The 21,443-nt window shown below is 37.0% G+C and overlaps 7 protein-coding genes across 7 annotated transcripts; 3 read left to right on the top strand and 4 right to left on the bottom strand.

The window, feature by feature from the left end:
• Positions 1 to 24: 24 nt before the first annotated feature.
• LOC106426815 lies at positions 25 to 1,176 on the bottom strand. The gene is made up of 3 exons (XM_013867545.3): positions 642 to 1,176; positions 424 to 525; positions 25 to 338 (listed from the first exon to the last, which is right to left on the bottom strand). Exons 1-3 carry the CDS (start codon positions 861 to 863, stop codon positions 144 to 146), a joined length of 519 nt encoding a protein of 172 aa, XP_013722999.2. The 5' UTR covers positions 864 to 1,176; the 3' UTR covers positions 25 to 143.
• Positions 1,177 to 1,708: 532 nt separating this feature from the next.
• LOC106433004 lies at positions 1,709 to 2,632 on the bottom strand. Its single transcript, XM_048745018.1, has one exon. It carries the CDS (start codon positions 2,440 to 2,442, stop codon positions 2,179 to 2,181), a length of 264 nt encoding a protein of 87 aa, XP_048600975.1. The 5' UTR covers positions 2,443 to 2,632; the 3' UTR covers positions 1,709 to 2,178.
• Positions 2,633 to 5,988: 3,356 nt separating this feature from the next.
• LOC106369722 (PAMP-induced secreted peptide 2-like) lies at positions 5,989 to 6,472 on the top strand. Its single transcript, XM_013809840.3, has one exon. The coding sequence runs from the start codon at positions 6,043 to 6,045 to the stop codon at positions 6,298 to 6,300; it is 258 nt and encodes an 85-aa protein (XP_013665294.2). The 5' UTR covers positions 5,989 to 6,042; the 3' UTR covers positions 6,301 to 6,472.
• A 182-nt stretch (positions 6,473 to 6,654) lies between these two features.
• Positions 6,655 to 7,237, bottom strand: LOC125580850. Its single transcript, XM_048746099.1, has 2 exons — positions 7,159 to 7,237; positions 6,655 to 7,037 (listed from the first exon to the last, which is right to left on the bottom strand). The coding sequence occupies exons 1-2, from the start codon at positions 7,235 to 7,237 to the stop codon at positions 6,655 to 6,657; spliced, it is 462 nt and encodes a 153-aa protein (XP_048602056.1).
• Positions 7,238 to 7,542: 305 nt separating this feature from the next.
• LOC111215017 (protein MRG1) lies at positions 7,543 to 10,231 on the top strand. Its single transcript, XM_022718016.2, has 11 exons — positions 7,543 to 7,787; positions 8,177 to 8,230; positions 8,313 to 8,326; positions 8,413 to 8,558; positions 8,769 to 8,804; positions 8,972 to 9,012; positions 9,225 to 9,326; positions 9,399 to 9,478; positions 9,560 to 9,729; positions 9,809 to 9,893; positions 9,975 to 10,231. Exons 1-11 carry the CDS (start codon positions 7,647 to 7,649, stop codon positions 10,072 to 10,074), a joined length of 969 nt encoding a protein of 322 aa, XP_022573737.2. The 5' UTR covers positions 7,543 to 7,646; the 3' UTR covers positions 10,075 to 10,231.
• An 84-nt stretch (positions 10,232 to 10,315) lies between these two features.
• Positions 10,316 to 14,617, top strand: LOC111215004 (probable cadmium/zinc-transporting ATPase HMA1, chloroplastic). The gene is made up of 13 exons (XM_048745019.1): positions 10,316 to 10,930; positions 11,010 to 11,160; positions 11,242 to 11,426; positions 11,515 to 11,661; positions 11,740 to 11,935; positions 12,104 to 12,216; positions 12,416 to 12,654; positions 12,964 to 13,069; positions 13,193 to 13,357; positions 13,506 to 13,722; positions 13,809 to 13,996; positions 14,067 to 14,153; positions 14,232 to 14,617. The coding sequence occupies exons 1-13, from the start codon at positions 10,448 to 10,450 to the stop codon at positions 14,400 to 14,402; spliced, it is 2,448 nt and encodes an 815-aa protein (XP_048600976.1). The 5' UTR covers positions 10,316 to 10,447; the 3' UTR covers positions 14,403 to 14,617.
• LOC111197725 (transcription factor MYB73) lies at positions 14,596 to 15,900 on the bottom strand. The gene has a single exon (XM_048745020.1). It carries the CDS (start codon positions 15,795 to 15,797, stop codon positions 14,802 to 14,804), a length of 996 nt encoding a protein of 331 aa, XP_048600977.1. The 5' UTR covers positions 15,798 to 15,900; the 3' UTR covers positions 14,596 to 14,801.
• Between the last annotated feature and the right edge of the window lie 5,543 nt (positions 15,901 to 21,443).

A 21,443-nucleotide genomic window follows, 5' to 3' on the forward strand; every position in this document is an offset into this window, starting at 1 on the left:
ATCACTATTAATTATTATTTCAGATTTAATAATAAAAACTTATTTAACTAATTTATTTCGATAATATCTTATTACAATAACATCAAGAAACATCACATCTGGAAGAAGATAAAGTACACACACATTCAAAGATCCGATCCCATTCAAGAATTCTCGCTCCGGTTCGGTTTAGACGAAGATTCTGAACCAAGATCCTCCTCCACCGCAGGAATCCACTCGTTCGTCGCCGGGTTGCTTCTGTAAACAGCCTTTTCACCTCCGTCTCCGATTGCAGCGGCGGCTATCACAGCTTCTTCACCACCGTCTTCCTTCCCCACATTTATAAACCCACTTCCGGTCTAGTTTCATAAACATAACCACATTTACTACAAAGTTAATTTTCTTCAGCTGTAATTTTAAAGAAAGAGAAATAAAAATAAGAACCGTGTGATGTTGCTTATCAATGGCGGTGAGACTCGTGTAATACTCTGTCTCCAGGAACTCATCTTGAACAGCAGCAGAACCTCCTTCATGCAGAATATTACCCTGTATTTTTTTTAACCACAAGATCTCAATTATGACGATAAGTTTACGTGAAGAGCAAAAAGTAGTGAGGCAGTTTTACCCAAAAAAAAAAAGTAGTGAGGTAGAGAAAACCGAACATGAGTTTGGGACTGGAGAGTTTGGAACTTGTCAGCCTCTGGATGGTCAGTGGTTGGCTCGGGAGTAGAGAAACATCCGAAAGGGCCTGGCTCGCTCCGGGTGGGCTTAGTGGGTCGTTTAGGGGCCAAGGAATCGAAACCAGCTCTGATCTGGTTCGTGTTCTTGATCTGTTGATCCGGGTCGGCTATCTCGTCGCTCCGGCTTGGCTTCATCGTACTCATCGTCGCCTTCTCTCTCTTTTTGCTTTGGTTTACAACTGGAAAAGAGATAGAGATAATAGATTTTACTCACTGGTTTGGTTGTGTTAAAAGAAAAATTATAATGGGCCTTTGCGTGGGCCTTTTTGTTTAATGTTCCAAAAAATAATAATTACATGTCAGAACTTTAATGTTTTGTCAAATTTTTCCAAAGCAATTTATTAAAATAAATATTTTTATATATTTTTCTTTTATTCGATTATCTTTTTACAAAGTAATTTCGTAAATTATCAGATTTTGTAGGGAATACGAATTTCAAGAGCTGGATGGCAATTTAACAATGGTCGACATTGGGCCCTATTATAGTATTTGAAGCGTGAAGCTTTCCATTTCCCGCTCCCACAGGACAGTAAACAAAGTGTCCCTTATAATACCCCAAAGGCCAACACTTCGAACAATGAAAAATTGTTTGCATTCAAGATTTGAATCGTGAATTGCGAGCAATTTTAACTATGTAGTAAAACTTGAAATAATCATTGTTTTCCTTATGAAATGATCGTACTTTCATGTTAAAGCTTTATAAGATAATCATGTAGTTGTGTCATTACTCATTTGTATTGCACCATAATGACCAACAACATCTCCTGAATATATATAACCGATTCATGTAGAATTTACACGATAACGTGGATCTCAAAACTATTACTAGTCAAAAATAAAAATTATTTATTGGCACGTACTATATATGGATGTTTTTGAGAAGGAAACCGACTATTGTATCATGATCAACAGGGCCGGCTCAGATGTATTGTGGACCCTAGGGCGAGATTTAAAATATGCCCTTTAGTTATTCATTGGTCCAAATTAAATCACTCAATTTTCATTATTTATTTTTATATGTGTATAAAACCCAAATCCACAAGAAAATTATAAAAATGATGTACTATCGTCTACCGCAATGGTCCATAAAGCCCAATATGTTGAACATAAATTTGATGTTTTTCCTTTGACATTGCCGACAAACAATTATATTAAAAATTTAAAGAGGAACTCGGTTGGAACAGTTTAGACAAGGCCCTTTAATTATTCAACGATTGGAATATATGGGCCCCTATTGAACGTTGGTCTTGGCCCTTTTGTACGTGGACCCTGGGCGGATGCACTGCTGGCCCCTGTCCTTGAGCCGGCCCTGATGATCAAATGAATTTCTCCCTTCTAGACTTTACATTGGTGACTGAATAAATATAATGATCTATAACAAATGAAAAATCCTTTACTATAACCTGAGCTAAATAAATACTGATGTATAAGAAAATAATGTAAGTGAGTAAATAGTCTTTTAGTGACCAGCACCTCTCCTGCTCGGTCCAGAAGCCATTGTGTGCATCCTCTCTCCAGCTGAAGAGAGCAATCGTAACCTTTTATAACCACGTATCACGACCCCTGACAACTCTTTACTTCGAAAATCTTCGACAACATGATTCTTAGATTGACTTATTTCCTCTGATGAGCCACCAAGGAGAACTCTACAGTCCGCGGTTCTTGATTCTGAAAAGGCTGAGACCAAGAACATGACCGTAAAGACCAAGCCAAAGGGTCTCATTTTTGGTTTGTGGTAGCTCAGGTGCTTGGGCCTTAGGGTTTAAGCCAATGAATGTGTTTTGGTGATTGATAGAAAAGGAGTAGCAGAGGAGGAAGTAAAGCTTTATATACACGTATGGAAAGATTCAAAGGTAGATGGAAAAGGATGGAGAGGAAGAAGGATAGGAGCTTATATTGGATATAAAATAATGTTAATTTTATTGTTTTTTTTTAAAGAGAATATAAAATGGAGTAATGTAGAACTAAAACCGTGATATAAGAGGATGGTGCAGGTGCATTAGTTAAAAAGGACGGTCTCTAGCTTCCTTGGAAATGGCCCTTTCAAAAAGTGCTAATTGTTTTTTACCAGCAAACTATATTCCTGTAATTTTATACGGAAATAATAAATTATTAAATTATTAGCTCTGGTACTGTTATAATTCGGCTTTTCTATATTTTTTTGCCTTAAGATGTGAATATGAAATTAGGTCAGAATTCTAACTTGTGCGATTTGGTTCGATGTCAATAATATTAAATAAGATAAGATATGTTTACTGATTAATAAGTAGTATACACAAGATTCAAGTGAATCAAAATTCAACTAGTAGTTGGTAACAATACAATTAAATTATTAGCTTTTGTTAGTGGAGTTAGGCAAGAAAACTACTATCATTCTTGTGGATAACATGGTTTCATGATCTAAGCATTTATACCGACAAAGAGGTTAGTAATCACCGACTTACCATGCATATATAGCAATAGCCAAATGTGTATAGAGTGAACAAAATGAAACTACTAGACTTATAGTCTTATACGACTATTTCATTTCATATCATTAATTGATATAATTCACTATGAACAAAATTACTGTAGATAAATTTGAGCAAAGGTTCATTAATAAAATAATTAACGTTTAGGTGATCATTTAAATCTACGGTCGTGAATCATCGGTGTCTCAATTTCGAACTTCAGAAAATTGGAAGAATACTTCTGAAGGTAGGGCACGAATGCGTAGATGTGACGTAGGAGGAGGTAAAGTACGTATTTTGTATCTCGCTTTCGCGAATAATTTGATCGGAATATATTTGACCATACGAATCCTGGAGACTTTGTTTTTCCATAGAAGAGTGCTTCCCTTGTTTTATGCTACATCAAAACTTTGCATCTTTATATTTATATTTGCAAAATAAACATTTAAATTTTCAGACAAACATGAGTTATAGTTTACGGTTTACCTAATGTTTGAGATATAATTTTCTCAAAATAAGACGCAAGAATTCAGTGAAAAATACAAAATACAAATCTATAAATAAAAAAAGGAACAAAACATAATTGTCATCGTGGCTCGTGGGCGTGAGGAAAGAATGGCGACAACACGAAATACTTGGTATGGACGGACTCTAACTTTGCTTCATAGTTGTCATGAGAGTAACTAAGCATCTATTTATATTCTTTCTCTTTTTGTTTTTAAACGTCACTCCCCCACATGTACCCTCAATTTTATTTCACTATCAATCTTGCATCTTCGAATCTTTTTTTTATAATCAAAGTTTGTAGAACCAAAAATTAAATTCTGTATCAACTTAACTTCGAAACTTGTAGTCATTATGTGGATGTCTTAGTGGTCAAATATGAATATCGTGAGAATGGACGAACCATGGTGTAAACTATCGTTATCAAGATTTGAGACACGTTACCCTTTCTCAAAAAGAAGATTTGAGACACGTATTATAACCTCACATGTTTTCTTACTGTGGTGATCAAAATACCCTATTCATTAACCACATCTAAACGACTTTAGTACATGTACATCCATAAATATTATATAAAGTTACATCTCCAGCAATACTAGTTTAATTAATAGTTTGATCAAGTATATCAAGATGCTAATTGAAATTCAAGTAAATTAAGATGCTAATTGAAATTCTTTTTAGAATGTACATTGTTTCAAGAACTCTTCATATTTCGTGTAATTGGACGGAATAAAAAGACTAGAATCTAGATAATGGATTTGTTAAATGAAGAATTTGATTCCAATATTAATGGACTACCATGTCCGAACTATATATAGTTAACATTTTTTCCTTATTATATTCGTGTGTGGTCTTCCGCCACCTCTAAACTATATTATTTTGGACAACCCAATTAAACTTGATTAATTACTTTCACCCTATTCCAAGAGAGGAAACCGTTAACCGGATTCTAAATAATTTGCCTATAAATTATTTAATAATTTGAATCATAGTGATTAGTGATTTCGCCGCCTCATATTAGTATGGGGAAACAAAATTTCCTGATGCTATGCAAATTGGTTTATTTGTCTTACTCTTAACTCCAGAAATAAAGGAACAAATTTGTTTTAAAAAGGAACAACTTGAGATGATGTTATACTACTTAGAGTATTTCCATTACAATATACTCAAGTATTTTAACATAAAATAAAAATAAATTATTGTAGATGACAAAAAAATTATTCTTAGAGCTAAATGTATCAAATATTTTACATTTTTACTAAAAGTATTCTAAATAAAAATTTAAAATACTTTTGCATACGTTTTTAGCATTAAAAATATTTATTCATCATAATGATATTTCATTTTTAGATATTTATGTTGAGAATCTTGCTAAAGAAATACTCATAAACTATTACTAAAAATGTGGCAGCCATCAATAATGTATCCTCAACACTAAATCAACATCTATTTAAAAAAAAATTGTTTACTACAACTCAGTGATGAAATCACTTTATAATAGAGTTCATCTTTTTTTCCAAAAAAAACTCAGTGATGAAATGTGATAAAATGAAGAAAATACATCGTATATTTGTATTGTAACTAATAACTACGGTCGTAATTCAACAACATATAGCAGCATGAGTTGACTTTTCATAGAAATAACTTTTTTACCTAACAAAAATCATAAGTCTAGATGTTGAAATTTCAGTAAAGTGTGGTTGTTAAATGTTTTTGAAAGGAGAATCACGTGAGAAGAACTATTTATTGGTCGTGCCAGAAAAATAGCAGCAACGTGTTTGAAATTTATAAGCATTGATTATTAGGTTCTGGTGTATCTAACAATATTATAAAAGGGAAATTAAGCAACTACATCGTTTTAATAGTCAAATTAGCTAATAGTCAATGCTTCTGAAGGTCAAACACTTTGCTTAATTGTGTTTTCTGTAACCAACAACCAAGCCGGCTACCAACATGTGTGACTTTCCCAAGTTTGGAATTCAAACTATATTTGGTGCACAACTTCAAAGTCTACTTAGAATCTTAGCTGCCGTCTGCTGCAAACAATCAAAAACTATGTTCGGTCAAGTCTTCAAACTTATGATGAAATTAAATTTGTTTTATGCTTCTTATCATCTCCTCATTGATGGCTTAGTTTTTTCTATACAAACAAGAAAAATACTTATAAACCAATTGGTATTTTCCAGGAAACAGCCTAGTTTCAGTGATCACGTTCTTTTGAATTCAAAACATAGTCAAGAATAAGTGAATAACAATTCAAACTTTGCATCTCCTTGAACATTACTATATAACTGACTGCTCCATCCACAAAACACACGCAAATTTCATTATCTGGTAAAAGAGAGGGAAAAGAACTTAACTAAACTATAATGATGAGCAAAGGTGTTGTAAGTTCCATTCTGTTCTTCATGTTGATCGGTTCCGTTTTTGTTGAGACTCGCCCACTTGGTCTAACAATGACGGAAGAGAAAAAGCTCGTGGCTGGTTTCTTCGATGGCTTATCACTTGGTTCGATGAAAGGCTCAGGTCCAAGTCCAGGAGGCAAGGGTCATAATTTCATAAACCGGAGCGACATGTCTCGATTTGATAAGCACTCCGGTCCAAGCCCAAGCGGACCCGGTCACTAATAATCAATTCATTAGCTCAAACCGAGCCAATTTTAAGTGCACATCCCTGTATCTAAGGTCCAAAAATATTATTTTATTTTTTTGTTACAATTTTTTGTTGCATAGTGGGACAAATCAAGAATTAAATGTCTCGTTCCTTTTTCCTATCAATAGTGTCTTAGTTGTTTGATTCATAATGTACAATGTGATAATAACTTCTGTTTTGGTCAAATATGATTGAATGTAATAATAAAAGATTAATGTACACAAATATACTTCAAATTCAAATGGATCATAGAATTATTTCTTTATCATAACATTACTTCTTTTTTTTTGAACACAACACATCATATAAATTAAAAGTCTGCAGCCCAACTAAGAATAGTTGGTGGAAGCCAAGTACAGAGCTGATTTAGCAAGTGAATCAGCCAAAGAGTTTGAGTTTCTTGGTACATAAGAAAAGACAATACAATCAAAGGAGAGGGATAGGTGCTCGATGTCCCGTGAGATTCCGTAGAGGTCCTTCGGGTGATTCTTCGAGTTGATGATAGCAACAAGTGCTTGACAATCTGTTTTGATACAGATTCTTGTGAATCCAGCTTCGAGGGCGCTGAGAAGAGCCGATCTAATAGCTAACGCTTCAGCTACTAGTGCAGACGAGGTGTAATCGAAAGTAGCCGTACCCTGATGTAGATGCTCGTCCTGCTGAGTGATGAAGATCCACCCACATCCCGCTTTAAAAGTTGTATGATTCCACGCTGCATCAGTATAGCATAGCAGACTTGTGGTTTGTACGGGTGGGATCAAGCTAAGTGAGATAGCAGTGCGAGGTTGTGCGGTCGTTATCTGAGCCTGATGCCATTCTTTAGCATTGCTTACCGCTTTGGTAAAAATCTCCAATGGCGTCCATGTCCTGTTTTCGAAGATCAGGTAGTTCCTTGCTGTCCAAATCCCCCATACAACCCATGGAAAGATGGATCCTGTCAGACCCCACGGCGGTAGTAGAGTCAATGATACGGAGTCTAAGAAGGCTTCACTAAATGAGGTACACTCCGCTGGATTAAAAGTCGATGACCAAATCTGCAGGTTCCATATCTGTCTATAACATTACTTCAAAAGAAAAGTTTCCTTAAACTGAAACTGGCGCTGATTCAAAATGAAGTTTTTAAAAAGTTAAGAGATAAATTGAACCTTTTGGAAAGTTAAGGGACGCAATTGAAAAGTTACGTAATTACAACATACACCCCTAGTCTCGTGGAACCAGCGGGCAGTTTCAGGGACGTAGATTCATTCATTCATATCAAAGACGTGTACGGCCCCCACTGTGATGTGAGTGAGATCTGGTGCCTCTCTCGCTCTCGGTGGCAATGGGAAGCTCGTCGAAGGAAGATACGGCGAGTGACGGAGACACTGCCAGCGGTGGCGCATCGCCTTCCAACGACGGCAGGCTCTTTACGGAGGGCGAGCGTGTTCTCGCCTACCATGGTCCTCGCGTCTACGGAGCTAAGGCAATACAAACTCTCTCTCTCTCTCTCTCTCTCTCTCTAACTCTCGCTAGCCTTTAGATTTGGATGATTCAATCGAATGATTTGGATTCTGGAGATTATCTCGTGTTGATTTCGCAATTGGCTTAGGGTTTTCATAGAGATTTGAGTCGATTAGGTTTGAATTTGAATGTATAGTCTGTGCTTTGCGTATTGGATTCATGGAGCTTCTGCGAATCGAGATTGAAATGCCCAGTCTATATAGATAGATGTTTACAGTGCTTCTCTGAGTCAATTGAGTTTGAGTTTGAATGTATCGCCTGTGCTGTCTGTAGTAGATTCATGTAGCTTCTGCAAGTTAAGATTGAAAGGCTTAGGCGGCATAGATGTTTACAGAGTTTCTTTTGATACAGATTCAAAAAGTGGAGCTACGTAAGAAGGAGTGGAAGTACTTTGTTCATTATCTCGTGAGACTTTCTTTCCTCTAAGCTATTATAGTTGCATCCCCATCTTTGTTTTACTGAGTGATACAGCGATATGTGTCTACAGGGTTGGAACAAAAAGTGAGTCTCTCTCTGCTCTGCTCTCATATATATTCTGGTTTCGGTAGCAAACACAGTTAGATTGACGTGAATGTATTGCTCGACAGCTGGGATGAATGGGTTAGTGCGGATAGGTTGTTGAAACATACGGAGGAGAATCTTGTGAAACAGAAAGCTTTGGACAAGAAGCAAGGAGTGGAAAAGGGTGCCAAGTCTGGGCGTTCGGCTCAGACTAAAACCAGAAGCTCTGCCGGTGAGTTTAAGGTGTTTACTACCAAATATGATAGTTAATGCTAATAGAAGAAACATTATCAAGATAACCTGTCAATGTGAACATTATCTGGCTCAGAGGCCTGCATGTACACTAGAGTTGATGATTTATCCTCCCACATTCACCCTTTTGAGTAGACACAATATATATTTGTCCATCTATGCTAACTTAACTATTTTGTCAAACATGCAGACACAAAGGCTGAGAAAGATGACACGAAAAACAATGGTAAGCAGCACATTAGTTTTTCGCTCACACTGGAAGTCGAAGAACTCCTCACAACTACCAAGGAGTTGATTTCATACCTGTAAAATTATTTGAAGTTGAGATTAGATGAACTTAAAATTTATTTGAGTTAAGCTGGTGTATAGATGAGAATGTATTGTCTGTTGCAGCTGCAAAAGGAAAGAAGCGAAAGAACGAGTCAGGCAATGAGGTTAGGCTTGTACAAAAATCAAGAGATTTTACTTGCTTTAGTTGTACATTGATTAAATTTCCAAGAGCTTGTACATACATGTTGGGAAGAACTCTCTTGTTAAACGCAGTAAATGGCTGGATAAGTTGTCATGCATATATACAATCAGGTTCAGTTTATCAGGTCTTCTAAAATTGGATAAGGTTGCTTGTGTATTATTTTTTGGTCTATAGAAGGATAACGTATCAGCAGATAAGCTACTCAAGATCCAAATGCCTGCAACACTTAAAAAACAGCTCGTTGACGACTGGGAGAATGTTACGCAGAAGGACAAGGTACATGACAATCTACTCTGTCTTCTACAATCTACTCTGTCTTCTAATCTTTGAATGATTATGTAACTCTAGGTTGTGAAACTTCCGCGTTCACCTACTGTCGACGAGATATTGTCCAAGTACCTTGAAATCAAAACCAAGAAGGATGGAATGTGAGCCCTTTATTCAATCATAGAGTTTGATATATCTTTTTAAAAAATTTCAGAATTTAATGAAGCAAATTTTCTGCGCAGGATAACTGATGCGGTCGGCGAAATCTTGAAAGGCATAAGGTGTTACTTCGACAAGGCATTACCTATGATGCTCTTGTACAAAAGAGAGCGGCAACAATACGAAGAAGCAATCGTGGATGATGTTTCACCTTCAACTGTTTACGGCGCCGAGCATTTACTTCGTCTCTTTGGTAAAAAAAAATCTCAGCAAGTTCTCATTCAGACAGTAAAACTTGATGTGTCTGGATTCTTGACTATATTTATCTGCAGTGAAATTTCCGGAGCTTTTCTCATATGTAAACATGGAAGAAGAGACATGGAATCGCATGCAACAAACACTATTAGACTTCCTCAAGTAAGCATCCTATCTAATCTCTCTTTTTTTCGCTGCCATTAGCGTAAAAATTGACGAACGCTCTAAAACCTTCTTTTACAGGTTCATTCAGAAGAACCAGAGCACTTTCTTGTTGTCACCATCAGCATATGAATCTGATAAGGTTGTTTCAGATGGTAAAGGCAAAGGCAAAGATGAGTGAGTGAGAACAAAAAGCCACCTCCATTAATTTGTCGGTATAAATCGCTGACGAGTTGTGTTGTAACTTTAGGATTCCTTCGAATTTTTCTGATGAGTTTTATAACTGTAATCTACATTTTTCACAACGATCAAAATAACTTCCATTTGAACGCGTAAAAGGTTAATACTCAAAGCCGTGGTTTGAAACAGAAGGTAACAAAAAAAAATAAAAAATAAAAGTATATGAGATGAGATTGTTTATGTGGCTAATGTTATCGGAATAATTGTATTGGCTCTCTCTCTCCCTCCCTCGCTCTCTCTCTCCTCTGTGAAACATTTCGCGAGATCAGAATCAATGGTGGCATGAACGAAGAAGAAGACGCTCGAGCTCGAATATGGAACCCGCAGCTCTCACTCGCTCTTCCTCTCTCACTAGATTCCCTTACCGTCGTGGTTTAGCCACTCTCCGACTAGCTCGAGTCAACTCGTTCTCAATCCTCCCACCTAAGACTCCTCCTCTCCCTCTTCGGATCTCCGCCTCGCTTAGCCTTCCGCGACAATCGATTCGTCTACGCGCAGTTGAAGATAACCATCACGATCATCATGATGGTGAGCAAGAGCATCATCATCACCATCACCACCACGGATGCTGTTCCGTGGAGTTGAAAGCGGAGAGCAAGCCTCAGAAAGCACTCTTCGGATTCGCTAAAGCCATCGGATGGGTTCGATTAGCCAATTTCCTCAGGGAGCATCTTCATCTCTGCTGCTCCTCCGCCGCGCTCTTCGTCGCCGCCGCCGCGTGCCCTTACTTCGCTCCTAAACCTTACGTTAAGTCTCTTCAGCACGCGTTCATGATCGTTGGCTTCCCTCTCGTCGGAGTAAGGATTCTCTATAAAGCTCTTTATTAGTTATTGAATCTCAGCCACACGATTTGAGGAATTGGTTTTAATGTGTTAGGTGTCAGCATCTCTCGACGCGCTTATGGATATAGCGGGAGGGAAAGTGAACATCCACGTGTTGATGGCACTTGCTGCTTTTGCTTCCGTGTTTATGGGCAACGCTCTTGAAGGGGGATTGCTTCTAGCCATGTTCAATCTTGCTCATATAGGTCAGAACTTTGATTATTATTAGGATTAGGGATAATGTCAATGTTTAATGTTTTCATGAGACTGATAGACTTTTCCTGCAGCGGAGGAGTTTTTCACTAGTAGATCAATGGTTGATGTTAAGGAGTTGAAGGAGAGTAATCCGGATTCCGCACTGTTGATCGAAGTGAAAAATGGAAACGTTCCAAACATTTCTGATTTGTCATACAAAAGCGTTCCTGTGCACAGTGTAGAAGTTGGGTCATATATCTTGGTTGGAACTGGTGAGGTCTGTGAAGCTTTCATTTTCTGTAATTCTTTAAATATGTGACCTTGTATGTAACTGTTTTTAAGTAATGAGTTTTTTTGGTATTTAGATTGTTCCTGTAGATTGTGAAGTCTACCAAGGTAGTGCTACGATAACTATCGAGCACTTGACTGGGGAAGTCAAACCATTGGAGGCGAAAGCTGGAGATAGAGTGCCTGGTGGTGCAAGAAATTTGGATGGCAGAATGATCGTGAAGGTATTTTAAACATAATGCATATTTGATTTGGCTTTCCTTTGTTTGAAGTTCTCAAGTTTATGGAAAAATTTAATTCAGGCCACGAAGGCATGGAATGAGTCGACTCTAAACAGGATTGTACAGCTGACCGAGGAAGCACACTCTAATAAACCCAAACTTCAGAGATGGCTGGATGAGTTTGGGGAGAATTACAGCAAGGTTGTGGTTGTTTTGTCACTTGCTATTGCCTTCCTTGGTCCATTTTTGTTCAAGTGGCCTTTCCTCAGCACCACAGGTAGATGTCAGAAACAAGTTCTCCGTTTTCAACATACATATATTCCCTTTATTGTCCAGACAGTGAATAATTTCGGATGTTACAAAACTGTTAAGAGAGATATCATTGCCTTCTGTTCTTCTCATGGACAATTGGTTAGCTTACTTTCTTTGCTGGTTAATGATACAGCATGCAGAGGATCGGTCTACAGAGCATTGGGACTTATGGTGGCCGCATCACCATGTGCTTTGGCTGTTGCTCCGTTGGCTTATGCTACTGCTATCAGTTCTTGTGCGAAAAAGGTATCATGCATGAACTCTGTGTAATTACAACCTGAGTAACTGAAATTACCAACTACGTGTTAGCATTCTTTAGTAATTGAAATTAAGCTCACGGCTTTAGAACCTAACGAGTTTTATTTGCAATAGTGAGGATTTTATGATGCCTATGCGACTATTTAGTTCTCTTCTGTTCACGTGTAAGTGTTATTCCTTGTCATAGGGAATATTGCTAAAAGGTGCACAAGTTCTAGATGCCCTCGCTTCTTGCCACACTGTTGCTTTTGACAAAACCGGCACCTTAACAACTGGCGGTCTTACATGCAAAGCAATTGAACCCATTTATGGGCACCACGGAGGTAATAATCCAAGCGTAATAACTTGCTGTGTTCCAAATTGTGAGAAAGAAGCTCTTGCCGTAGCGGCTGCAATGGAGAAGGGCACTACACATCCTATTGGAAGGTATTTTATAAACATCAATTGATGTATACAACTTAACTATCTCAAACGCTAGAACTATCCAATTTTTTTAAGCATGTGGCTCCAATCATTCACATAACAAACTTCTTTTTGATAAAAAGTTAAAACGGGCTCGTGTAAACTCATATGGTTATTAAATCATCTTGTATGACGGTACATTCATTTTTGTCACCACAAACGAATGGGATGGAGCGGAAGCAAATTTTTGCACCATGAGCTCTCTCTGTTTTTTAGACTAGTTTTTTGCACATCCGTTTTCGGCTGCTTCTGACACATTTAAGTTTGCTGCAGAGCTGTGGTAGACCACAGTGTGGGAAAAGACCTCCCTTCTATTTTTGTTGAAAGCTTCGAATATTTTCCTGGTAGAGGCCTTACTGCTACCGTAAACGGTGTTGAGGTGCGACATAGTTATGTACTAGATTCTACATATTTCTTTTTTCTTTCTAATTCCTATAGTGTGTGTGTGTGTATGTATATTTCTGGCTCTAACTCTCATTTCAACTTTTTGGCGTTGTTATAGACAGTAGCAGAAGCGAGCAGATTACGAAAAGCATCACTTGGTTCTATAGAGTTCATAACCTCACTCTTCAAATCAGAAGATGAGTCTCAACAGATCAAAGATGCTGTTAACGCCTCTTTGTACGGAAAGGATTTCGTCCATGCTGCTCTTTCTGTTGATCACAAGGTATGCTATACAGCTACTTACTTTACTGGTCCACAAAAATCTTACCTACTTCGCTGTCAGTATTTTTCTCTCTCGTGTGACCATTTATCAGTCCTTTAAGATTCTCTGTATCACTGAAATTTATGAGCATTGCAACTAACTTCTCCAGGTAACATTGATTCACCTTGAAGATCAGCCTCGTCCAGGTGTCTCAGGAGTTATAGCAGAACTTAAAAGCTGGGCCCAACTTCGAGTAATGATGTTAACTGGGGACCATGATTCAAGTGCTTGGAGAGTTGCAAATGCAGTGGGTATTAGCGAAGTCTACTGTAACCTAAAGCCCGAGGATAAGCTAAACCATGTAAAGAACATCGCTCGAGATGCAGGTGATGATCATTACTCTCGCCACATGTCAAAACACTCGAGACATCTCAATAATCTTATTATTATTACATTTTGGTGAGTGTTTTAGGTGGCGGTTTGATTATGGTTGGAGAAGGAATTAATGATGCTCCAGCTCTAGCAGCTGCAACAGTCGGCATTGTACTTGCTCAACGTGCGAGTGCCACGGCGATTGCTGTTGCTGACATCTTACTGCTTCGGGACAACATCACCGGTGTTCCCTTTTGTGTCGCTAAATCTCGCCAGACAACATCATTGGTATAAGAAAATCAACTTTTTTTTTTCCAAAGCCTATTGCAGATTTAACAAGTGTTTTATCCTGTTGCAGGTAAAGCAAAATGTTGCTCTTGCCTTGACGTCAATATTCTTGGCTGCTCTTCCCTCAGTTTTGGGGTTTCTTCCACTGTGGTTAACGGTATGCAAACCTCTAATAGCGCTGTTAATTTCTATGAAGAAGAATCTGCTAATCCGCAATTTTTTTCTGGAATCATAGGTACTTCTACATGAAGGTGGGACTCTTCTGGTGTGCCTCAACTCAGTACGTGGTCTGAACGATCCATCATGGTCGTGGAAACAAGACATAGCTCATCTAATCAACAAGTTAAGCTCACGTGAATCCACCAGTAGCAACAACTCTTTAAGCTCTGTAGAGACTGCACATTAGGTAACCTGCTCGTCTGTGTGCTTTTATTTGCCTACTCATGCAACAAGCATGAAACTGTGTGTATGTTCGCTTATATTATCCTTAAGAAACATCAATCGTATATAAGTTTCGTTTCTCTGGATCGTTTGATTTTATTTTATTTTTCTGTAGTTATATATATACGACTCATATTTACTAACTTCTTCGTATCATGTTTTAAGAAAAGTTTTGGCTTCCTTTTTGAATCACGAAAGATCATATGATTACAAAAGATTGTTTAGATTTGCTTCCTTGTTCTGTCTCTCTAACCATTGCTGGCTTTGGCTCTATACATAATACATGTAAAGCCTTAAAACTTTTATTTTGCCCGAGAAACAGAGTGAAAAAGTTGAAGAGACTCTTTTGCTTCTTCTCTCTTTACTACTCCATCTTCCCAATACCGATTTGGTTCACTATGAACTCCCTAAACCCGACACGACGGCTGTTTACACTTTGCGGCATACACGAACCACCACCACCTCCTCCACTCCCTCCGATGGAACCGCCACCGCCCACGTTCCCTCTCTGTAAATCCGCCATGTAACTCCTCACCTCCGTCCTAATCATCTCCTGCACCACCGTCATGAACTCACCACCGAATCCTGATATCCCCTTCTCTTCTTCCACCTCTTCCTTTCTAACCGGGAACAGCTCCGCCGTGTAACCACCGTCAGTAACCGTATTCTCATTAACCTGAGTTGGCTCGTTGACTCTAACCGTCTCCGTCTCGCAACGGTTATTCCAAGGAAGAGACAAACTTAGATAAGTCGGGGGATCTTCACCGGACGTTGACGCCGTCACCTCCGTCACCTCCGTCACGGCACCAGATCTAGCCGTCGGTTTGAACACGTGCGGAACACCACAAGATTGCTCGCTGACGTCAGATCCAGATGGACTCCCGGGGCTCATATATAGCCCAGTAGACACACCACCACCGCTCGCCGTGCGCTTCAACGGTTGCTCCTCTCCCAAGTTACCGTCATACCCTCCGTTTCCACCGAAGTCACAGCTCTGTCCTTCTGATGTAAAAGCGCTGCATTTACGCTTGAGCGTCGAGTTCCAATGGTTCTTGATAGCGTTGTCGGTTCTTCCATTGAGGAGACGAGAGATCGTCGCCCACTTGTTACCGAACCGAGCGTGCGCTCGTATGATCGTCTCGTCTTCCTCCGCCGTAAAAGCACGGTGCTCGACCTCCGGAGATAGCTGGTTACACCAGCGGAGACGGCAGGATTTGCCGGACCGCCCAGGGATAGATTTGCTGATCAAAGACCAGTTTCTCGGACCGTGCTTCTGCACCAGACTCTGCAAGAGATCGTCTTCTTCTGGACTCCATGGACCTTTAATCCTCTCCATGTTCTTTCTAGACGGACCTGACATCGCCGGTTGTGTTCTGTTTTTCTTCTCAACACGTCTTCTGTTTTATTTTTTGGTCGTTAGGGAGTTTTTTTTTTTGTTGGGAGAAGAAGAGGTTTTAAGAGGATAAGAGCAAGAAGAGAGAGTATTTATACGAGGAGGAGTCGCGCAAGGGCTACCGGCTCGACCCGTAATCTTTCTTATCGATAAACAGAGAAATTATATTAAAGTAGTTAAATTCTGCAGTTTATTACTAGGATATGTGTTATCTTTTGAATTTTCTAACTGAATAAAATATCTTTAACTTATTTAGGAAACAAGGAAAACCGTTTTGTAATTTTATCAGCGTTAAACGGATAAACATGGTCGTTACTAACTTACTTCGTTACGGTCTTGACTAATTCAGTCAAAACGAATTGATGGGTTAACTAATTTAGCGTTTGATTTATTAATTGTTTAGGCAAGTCATTCAATGTATTGTATTCTAAATAAATTTCATCAATCAAATGTTTAAACTTGAATAACAAAAAAAGGAATTATTGAATATTGGTATATCACAACCAAAACACACGTCCACGATTGAAAAAGTGCGTTTGGGGAGAACAGCGTCTGTGTGAGGTTAACATCGAGCGTGTAGAGCAGAGAATCTTCCAGGAAAAACGGTTGGGGACTTGGGATACAGCTGTATATTAACACGTGTCAAGTAAGTATATGTACTTTGAGTTTGAGATTTGCTTTTATTCATGAATAAATAAATATTATTAGTGTGGTCTTAATTTCAGAGTTGTGTTTTCTTTAAACAGTACGCTCGTACTGGAGCGTCTCTTCCACTCTCCGTTTTACAGGTGGAGCGTTTTTACCCAATCATTTCGTTTTCCATTTAAAAGCATTGTTGTGACACTCACAGAATCGTTAACTTCTACGTTTTTATCTTTTTCATACTTTTTTCTTTAATTTTTTGCATTTTTTATTTCTTTATAATTAACAAAATTAAATAACAGCGAAATTCAAGAATGGCATTATATTTGAAACGCTGAATTATACCAACTTGAAATTTGGGTAAAAAGGAACTAAATATGGAAAATTAAAATATGGTGGCAAACACAAACTGCTTTTCTAAGAATAACTGCAAAAAAAAGACTACATAGAAGTCAATAAAAAATAGCCGAAAGTTTGTTTTGTTTTGTTTATAAACTAAAGTGCGGTGATCTGTTTTCAATATATTACACTGTTCGTTGCATGTCACTGTCTTGTGTGTGTTGATGTGTGTGGTTATAATGAAGCACGTTGGACCGTCGGTTCAACATCCAAATTTGCCTTAGCTTGTACATTGGTGTGATGAACAAGAAGTGGAAATTGTAGACACTAAACACCAAGTTCTTGGCTTCTTGCTACATGCAACGAGTAAATGGAATAATTTTACAATTGTTAGTAAACTATCTTTATACATGCAACGAGTGTTGACAAAAGATATAAATGACTCTTGGGCGTGAAACCGTTGATATATGCACTAAACATAGCTTTACATTCTGAAGCCAAAAATAATTGAAGAATGTTTATATATGATTAATAATGATAGAGAGATGAAGATAAGGATGAAGTTAACGGTTAGGTATGAGGTTTTGGTTCGATTCGGTGACTTTTTGACTGAGGAAGCCAGCCTGTATGCCATTATTATCATTATTATTTTTCGGATATTTTGCCGATCTAAAAAATAAATAAATTAAAAGTAGACTGCCAAAAAGAGACAGTTGCTGACGTGGCGCAAAACGACAAGATAGATCGATCGTTACCACTTTATTTTTTGGGATATTTTATTTTATAATTTGACATTTTTAAGAAAGAAAAATAAAAACAGGCTGTAAATCTCTGCCTCCCTTTAACGGCCACTCCCTCACCTGCCGGTCACCCACCCACCTTCCTTCTTTGTTATTATATTTACATAGACTAGTAGTACTTTCATAAGTCCACTAATTAGTAATTAGCATTCTTTTAAAAGCTATACTTTGGTTTAGTGATTAGCCTAGAAAATAAGTAAAGTATATCAGATGTGTAACTTGAATTCCGGAGATATATATTACACTAATCTGAATTTAGAGTTCTATATCATTTGTATGGTTTTCTGTAATTATATCGTTTATTTGCAGATGATTGTTCATCAGATTCTTACATACATCTCAGCTTATACAAACATTAAGATTTTTTTCAGTCATCAAGCAATAAGATATTATAAAAATTGTTGTATGCATCTTTAATAGATTTTATGTGTATGAATGTATTTCGTATAAAAAATATTCATACTTAATTAATTCACAGTGTGTTATTGAGAAGATAATTTTGTATTAAAAGTATACGAGTAATTTCATAGTATCAAATATATGTTGAAAAACTTACTAGGTCACTCGTATTAAATGGGGTTAATAGTCAACTATGTTCGTCGCTTTGACCCAAAAAGTCAACTATTTAGTTTTGTGAACGTAGAATTGTATTCGAATCGAGAGATATTAAACGCATTGTCATTTTTTTCTTCGTAGATATGATATTATGCAACCTGCCAACGGTTGAGATTTTTTTTTTCTAACCATAAAATTTATGTTGTGGTCAATGTGAAATGCATTCAAACAAGGATCAACCACCACCGTAAGAAATTTGCAAATATTCAAACATGCATGCCTGTCAAAATCTACTTGGCTAAAGAACATCTCGCTCGTGCATAAAATTCATAGGCTAATATAGTAATATGTATATATATTAAGCCGCTGGTGTAGGGATTAGTTGCGAACGTGAACTCAGTCAGGCTGTTCTTTTGCGCCTAGCTAAACGGCTAAACCACATATGATTTTTGAAAGCATGGACGTATCATTTCTCATCACGTACGCAACGTAAATGATACCCATATACGTAATTTTCATTTGCCATAAATAGATAAGTTGCGTGACTTTATCCTAGTTTCACCAACCATTCCACATTGCGATCGCATTATTCCAACCAAAATGACCACAGTAAACGCAAAAGTTTATTTGAACCGCAGTGATTAACTAACTGGTTACAAACATATTTAAAGTGAATAAAACTGGGATCTGTAAAGTGTACGGCACCGTTAGGACACTAATATAGCCGTGTACTGCATAGCACGATGCACATGCTCCGATGCTAATGGAAGTCTCTTGCGAGCTTCCTACTCTTGTCACACGATTTAAATAATTTGATTTATTATTTAAAGTAGGGCAATTATCAATAATAGCACATTTTGAAGTTTATATCTCAAAAATAGCACTATAAGGAGAAAGTCACAAAAATGACATTCATTAAAGGGTAAAATATCACTAATACCCTTAGTTTAAAATTAAATAAACAAACAAAAATAAATAAAAATAAATAAAATAAAAATAAAAAAATGAAAAAAAGAAATTTTTTTATAGTTTCAGATTATATGTTTTCAGATTCGAAATTTTTATAATTTTTTTTTGAAATTTTTTTTTATTTTTTTTCAAATTTTCTTTTTATAATTTAAAAATACTTTTTGAAACTGTTTTTAAAATTTTTTATTTTTTATTTTAGTATTTATTTTTTATAAAATTTTAAACCCTAATTCCAAAACCCCACCCCTTAACTCTAAACCCTAAGGTTTAGATTAATTAACCCAAGGGGTATAAGTATATATTTACCTCTTTAATGAAACCTATTTTTGTGAATTTAAACCTTGAATGCTACTTTGGGAACAAAAACTTCGTTTGGTGCTATCATAGTTTTTTTCTCTTTAAAGTATTCCAAAGTATTCCTGAGGAAAGAAAAAGACGGGATAGGATTCGGTCAGAATTAATTGTATAATTAGTGACCCCATAATTGTGTATTAAGAAAAAGATTAATTGAGTGAACCAAGGGAGACATATGGACAAAACTGAATAGTTACTGACTTACTGGAGATACGGTAAGAGATCTTCCGTTCTAGGTACATCGTAGCTATTACGTAATAATCTATTCTTTTCTAGCTAGCATTATTAGTTTGTTTACTGATAAATTCTACCAATCATTTCCTTTAAAATTAGTCTGGCTATTCATATAAACTTCTAACTTCTAAGAGCATCTCCAATCCATTGCTATTTTCACCTCTATAATAGCATTTAGAGGTGAAATTGCTACAACCCACCTCTATTTCTTTCTTTATAATAGAGATCTCTATTTTTTCCTCTATTTATAGAGGAAGAAATAGCATTCCTCTATTTTTTACTCTATATTTAGAGATTGCTATTTTAGAGGAATACATTGGAGCACATCCCATCTCTATTATAGAGTTCCTCTATTTTAGAGATAAAAATAGCAAAATACATTGGAGATGGTCTAAGTGTTTCAACCAAAAAAAATGTTTCACCTAAAAAAAATTAAACCCTAGTAACAACTCAAGTGGTTTATATTATTTTGTATTTTCATTTTTTTAGCTGAAAACAACTCTACACGTCGACACTATTATCCCGATCAGATTGCTCATGACCCACACCCATCCACTGAAACGTAATAATTCTTAATTTGTTTCCCAAAAAATGCATGTGAGTCGTATATTCTTGCCTTCGAATGGAATTTCCCAAAATGGCTTACAAATACAACCTTCTATAATTATAAGATGATTCCAGGTTCATTGTACGTTTTGACTCCAATCATATGAATGTTTATTCATGCATTATTAGTTCATAATATTTAATAAAAATCTAGTAATCCAAAATCAGAGATTTGTTGAAACGATATTGTCTGGAATATTTCGGAACTGGAACCTAACGAAGACAGATATAGGAGTTCCTTCAAGGAATGGAATATTATTAGGTAACCGTTTATGTTTGTTTGAGGAACTAAGATTCCTCTGATTTAATTATTTAAGAAGGAAAGAATGATCTTACGAGTTTCACCATTTAATTTTACAAATGCTACCATACCATTGCAGGAGAGGACATATATTCACGTGTACAATACCTCGACAATGAAGGATACAACAACACACACACACACTGTAGTCCATGTCGTTTAAAGCGTATATGCAATCATAAAACAACGCACACACACCGAGCGTGTAGAAATAGCAATCACTCGTACTAAATATAATTCACAAAAACACCAATTTGTAGCATACTATTTTGCAAACACACATAAAACACAAACTTATCAGCTTTCAACCGCAGAAGGCACGTACGAGAAACGATTTATCACGTGACGGTGGCGACGCGGTTTAAGCAGACACACGTGCGACTTGCTTCCCACCGCACCGACAAGTATACTGAAGAGATAATTAAAAAAATAAAAAACTGATTTAAAAATATAGGCGGACAAATTTGACCATACGAAAGTCGTATACTTTGACGTGGTACGGAAGGGCATAAAAGTCATTCGGGGAATGAACTGTGAACTAGAAGAGATCTTCTCCATTGATATGGTTGTTGGGTTTATTGATACGACACACGTGAAAACTTTGATCCCCACGCTACCCACATTTTCATTTTATTCTCTATTACTTCGTTTGTTATATATATGATCCAAACTTATGAATTTTGTAGGACAAAGAAGAGAGCTTAATATGTGGCTTTATGATGAACCATATGACCAATAACGAAAGTATTAATGTGAAACTAGTGACGCTTGATGATAGTTAAGAGGTTTTTTTTACTAAAGGCTTTCAAATGA

The sequence above is a fragment of the Brassica napus genome, chromosome C1 (assembly GCF_020379485.1).
Source record: "Brassica napus cultivar Da-Ae chromosome C1, Da-Ae, whole genome shotgun sequence".
NCBI lineage: Eukaryota > Viridiplantae > Streptophyta > Magnoliopsida > Brassicales > Brassicaceae > Brassica > Brassica napus.

Bases quoted from the DNA above. Each gene is read 5' to 3' on its own strand.
- LOC106426815 (XM_013867545.3), bottom strand. From the start codon at position 863: ATGAGTACGATGAAGCCAAGCCGGAGCGACGAGATAGCCGACCCGGAT. The intron at 526-641 runs GTTCGGTTTTCT...AAAAAAATACAG, and splicing joins CTCTCCAGTCCCAAACTCAT to GGTAATATTCTGCATGAAGG. The intron at 339-423 runs GTTCTTATTTTT...TTATGAAACTAG, and splicing joins TTGATAAGCAACATCACACG to ACCGGAAGTGGGTTTATAAA.
- LOC106433004 (XM_048745018.1), bottom strand. From the start codon at position 2,442: ATGAGACCCTTTGGCTTGGTCTTTACGGTCATGTTCTTGGTCTCAGCC.
- LOC106369722 (XM_013809840.3), top strand. From the start codon at position 6,043: ATGATGAGCAAAGGTGTTGTAAGTTCCATTCTGTTCTTCATGTTGATC.
- LOC125580850 (XM_048746099.1), bottom strand. From the start codon at position 7,237: ATGGGGGATTTGGACAGCAAGGAACTACCTGATCTTCGAAAACAGGAC. The intron at 7,038-7,158 runs GTAAGCAATGCT...ATACTGATGCAG, and splicing joins TGGAGATTTTTACCAAAGCG to CGTGGAATCATACAACTTTT.
- LOC111215017 (XM_022718016.2), top strand. From the start codon at position 7,647: ATGGGAAGCTCGTCGAAGGAAGATACGGCGAGTGACGGAGACACTGCC. The intron at 7,788-8,176 runs GCAATACAAACT...CTTTTGATACAG, and splicing joins CTCGCGTCTACGGAGCTAAG to ATTCAAAAAGTGGAGCTACG. The intron at 9,013-9,224 runs GTTAGGCTTGTA...TTTGGTCTATAG, and splicing joins AGAACGAGTCAGGCAATGAG to AAGGATAACGTATCAGCAGA.
- LOC111215004 (XM_048745019.1), top strand. From the start codon at position 10,448: ATGGAACCCGCAGCTCTCACTCGCTCTTCCTCTCTCACTAGATTCCCT. The intron at 11,936-12,103 runs GTAGATGTCAGA...TTAATGATACAG, and splicing joins GCCTTTCCTCAGCACCACAG to CATGCAGAGGATCGGTCTAC. The intron at 13,723-13,808 runs GTGATGATCATT...TGAGTGTTTTAG, and splicing joins GAACATCGCTCGAGATGCAG to GTGGCGGTTTGATTATGGTT.
- LOC111197725 (XM_048745020.1), bottom strand. From the start codon at position 15,797: ATGTCAGGTCCGTCTAGAAAGAACATGGAGAGGATTAAAGGTCCATGG.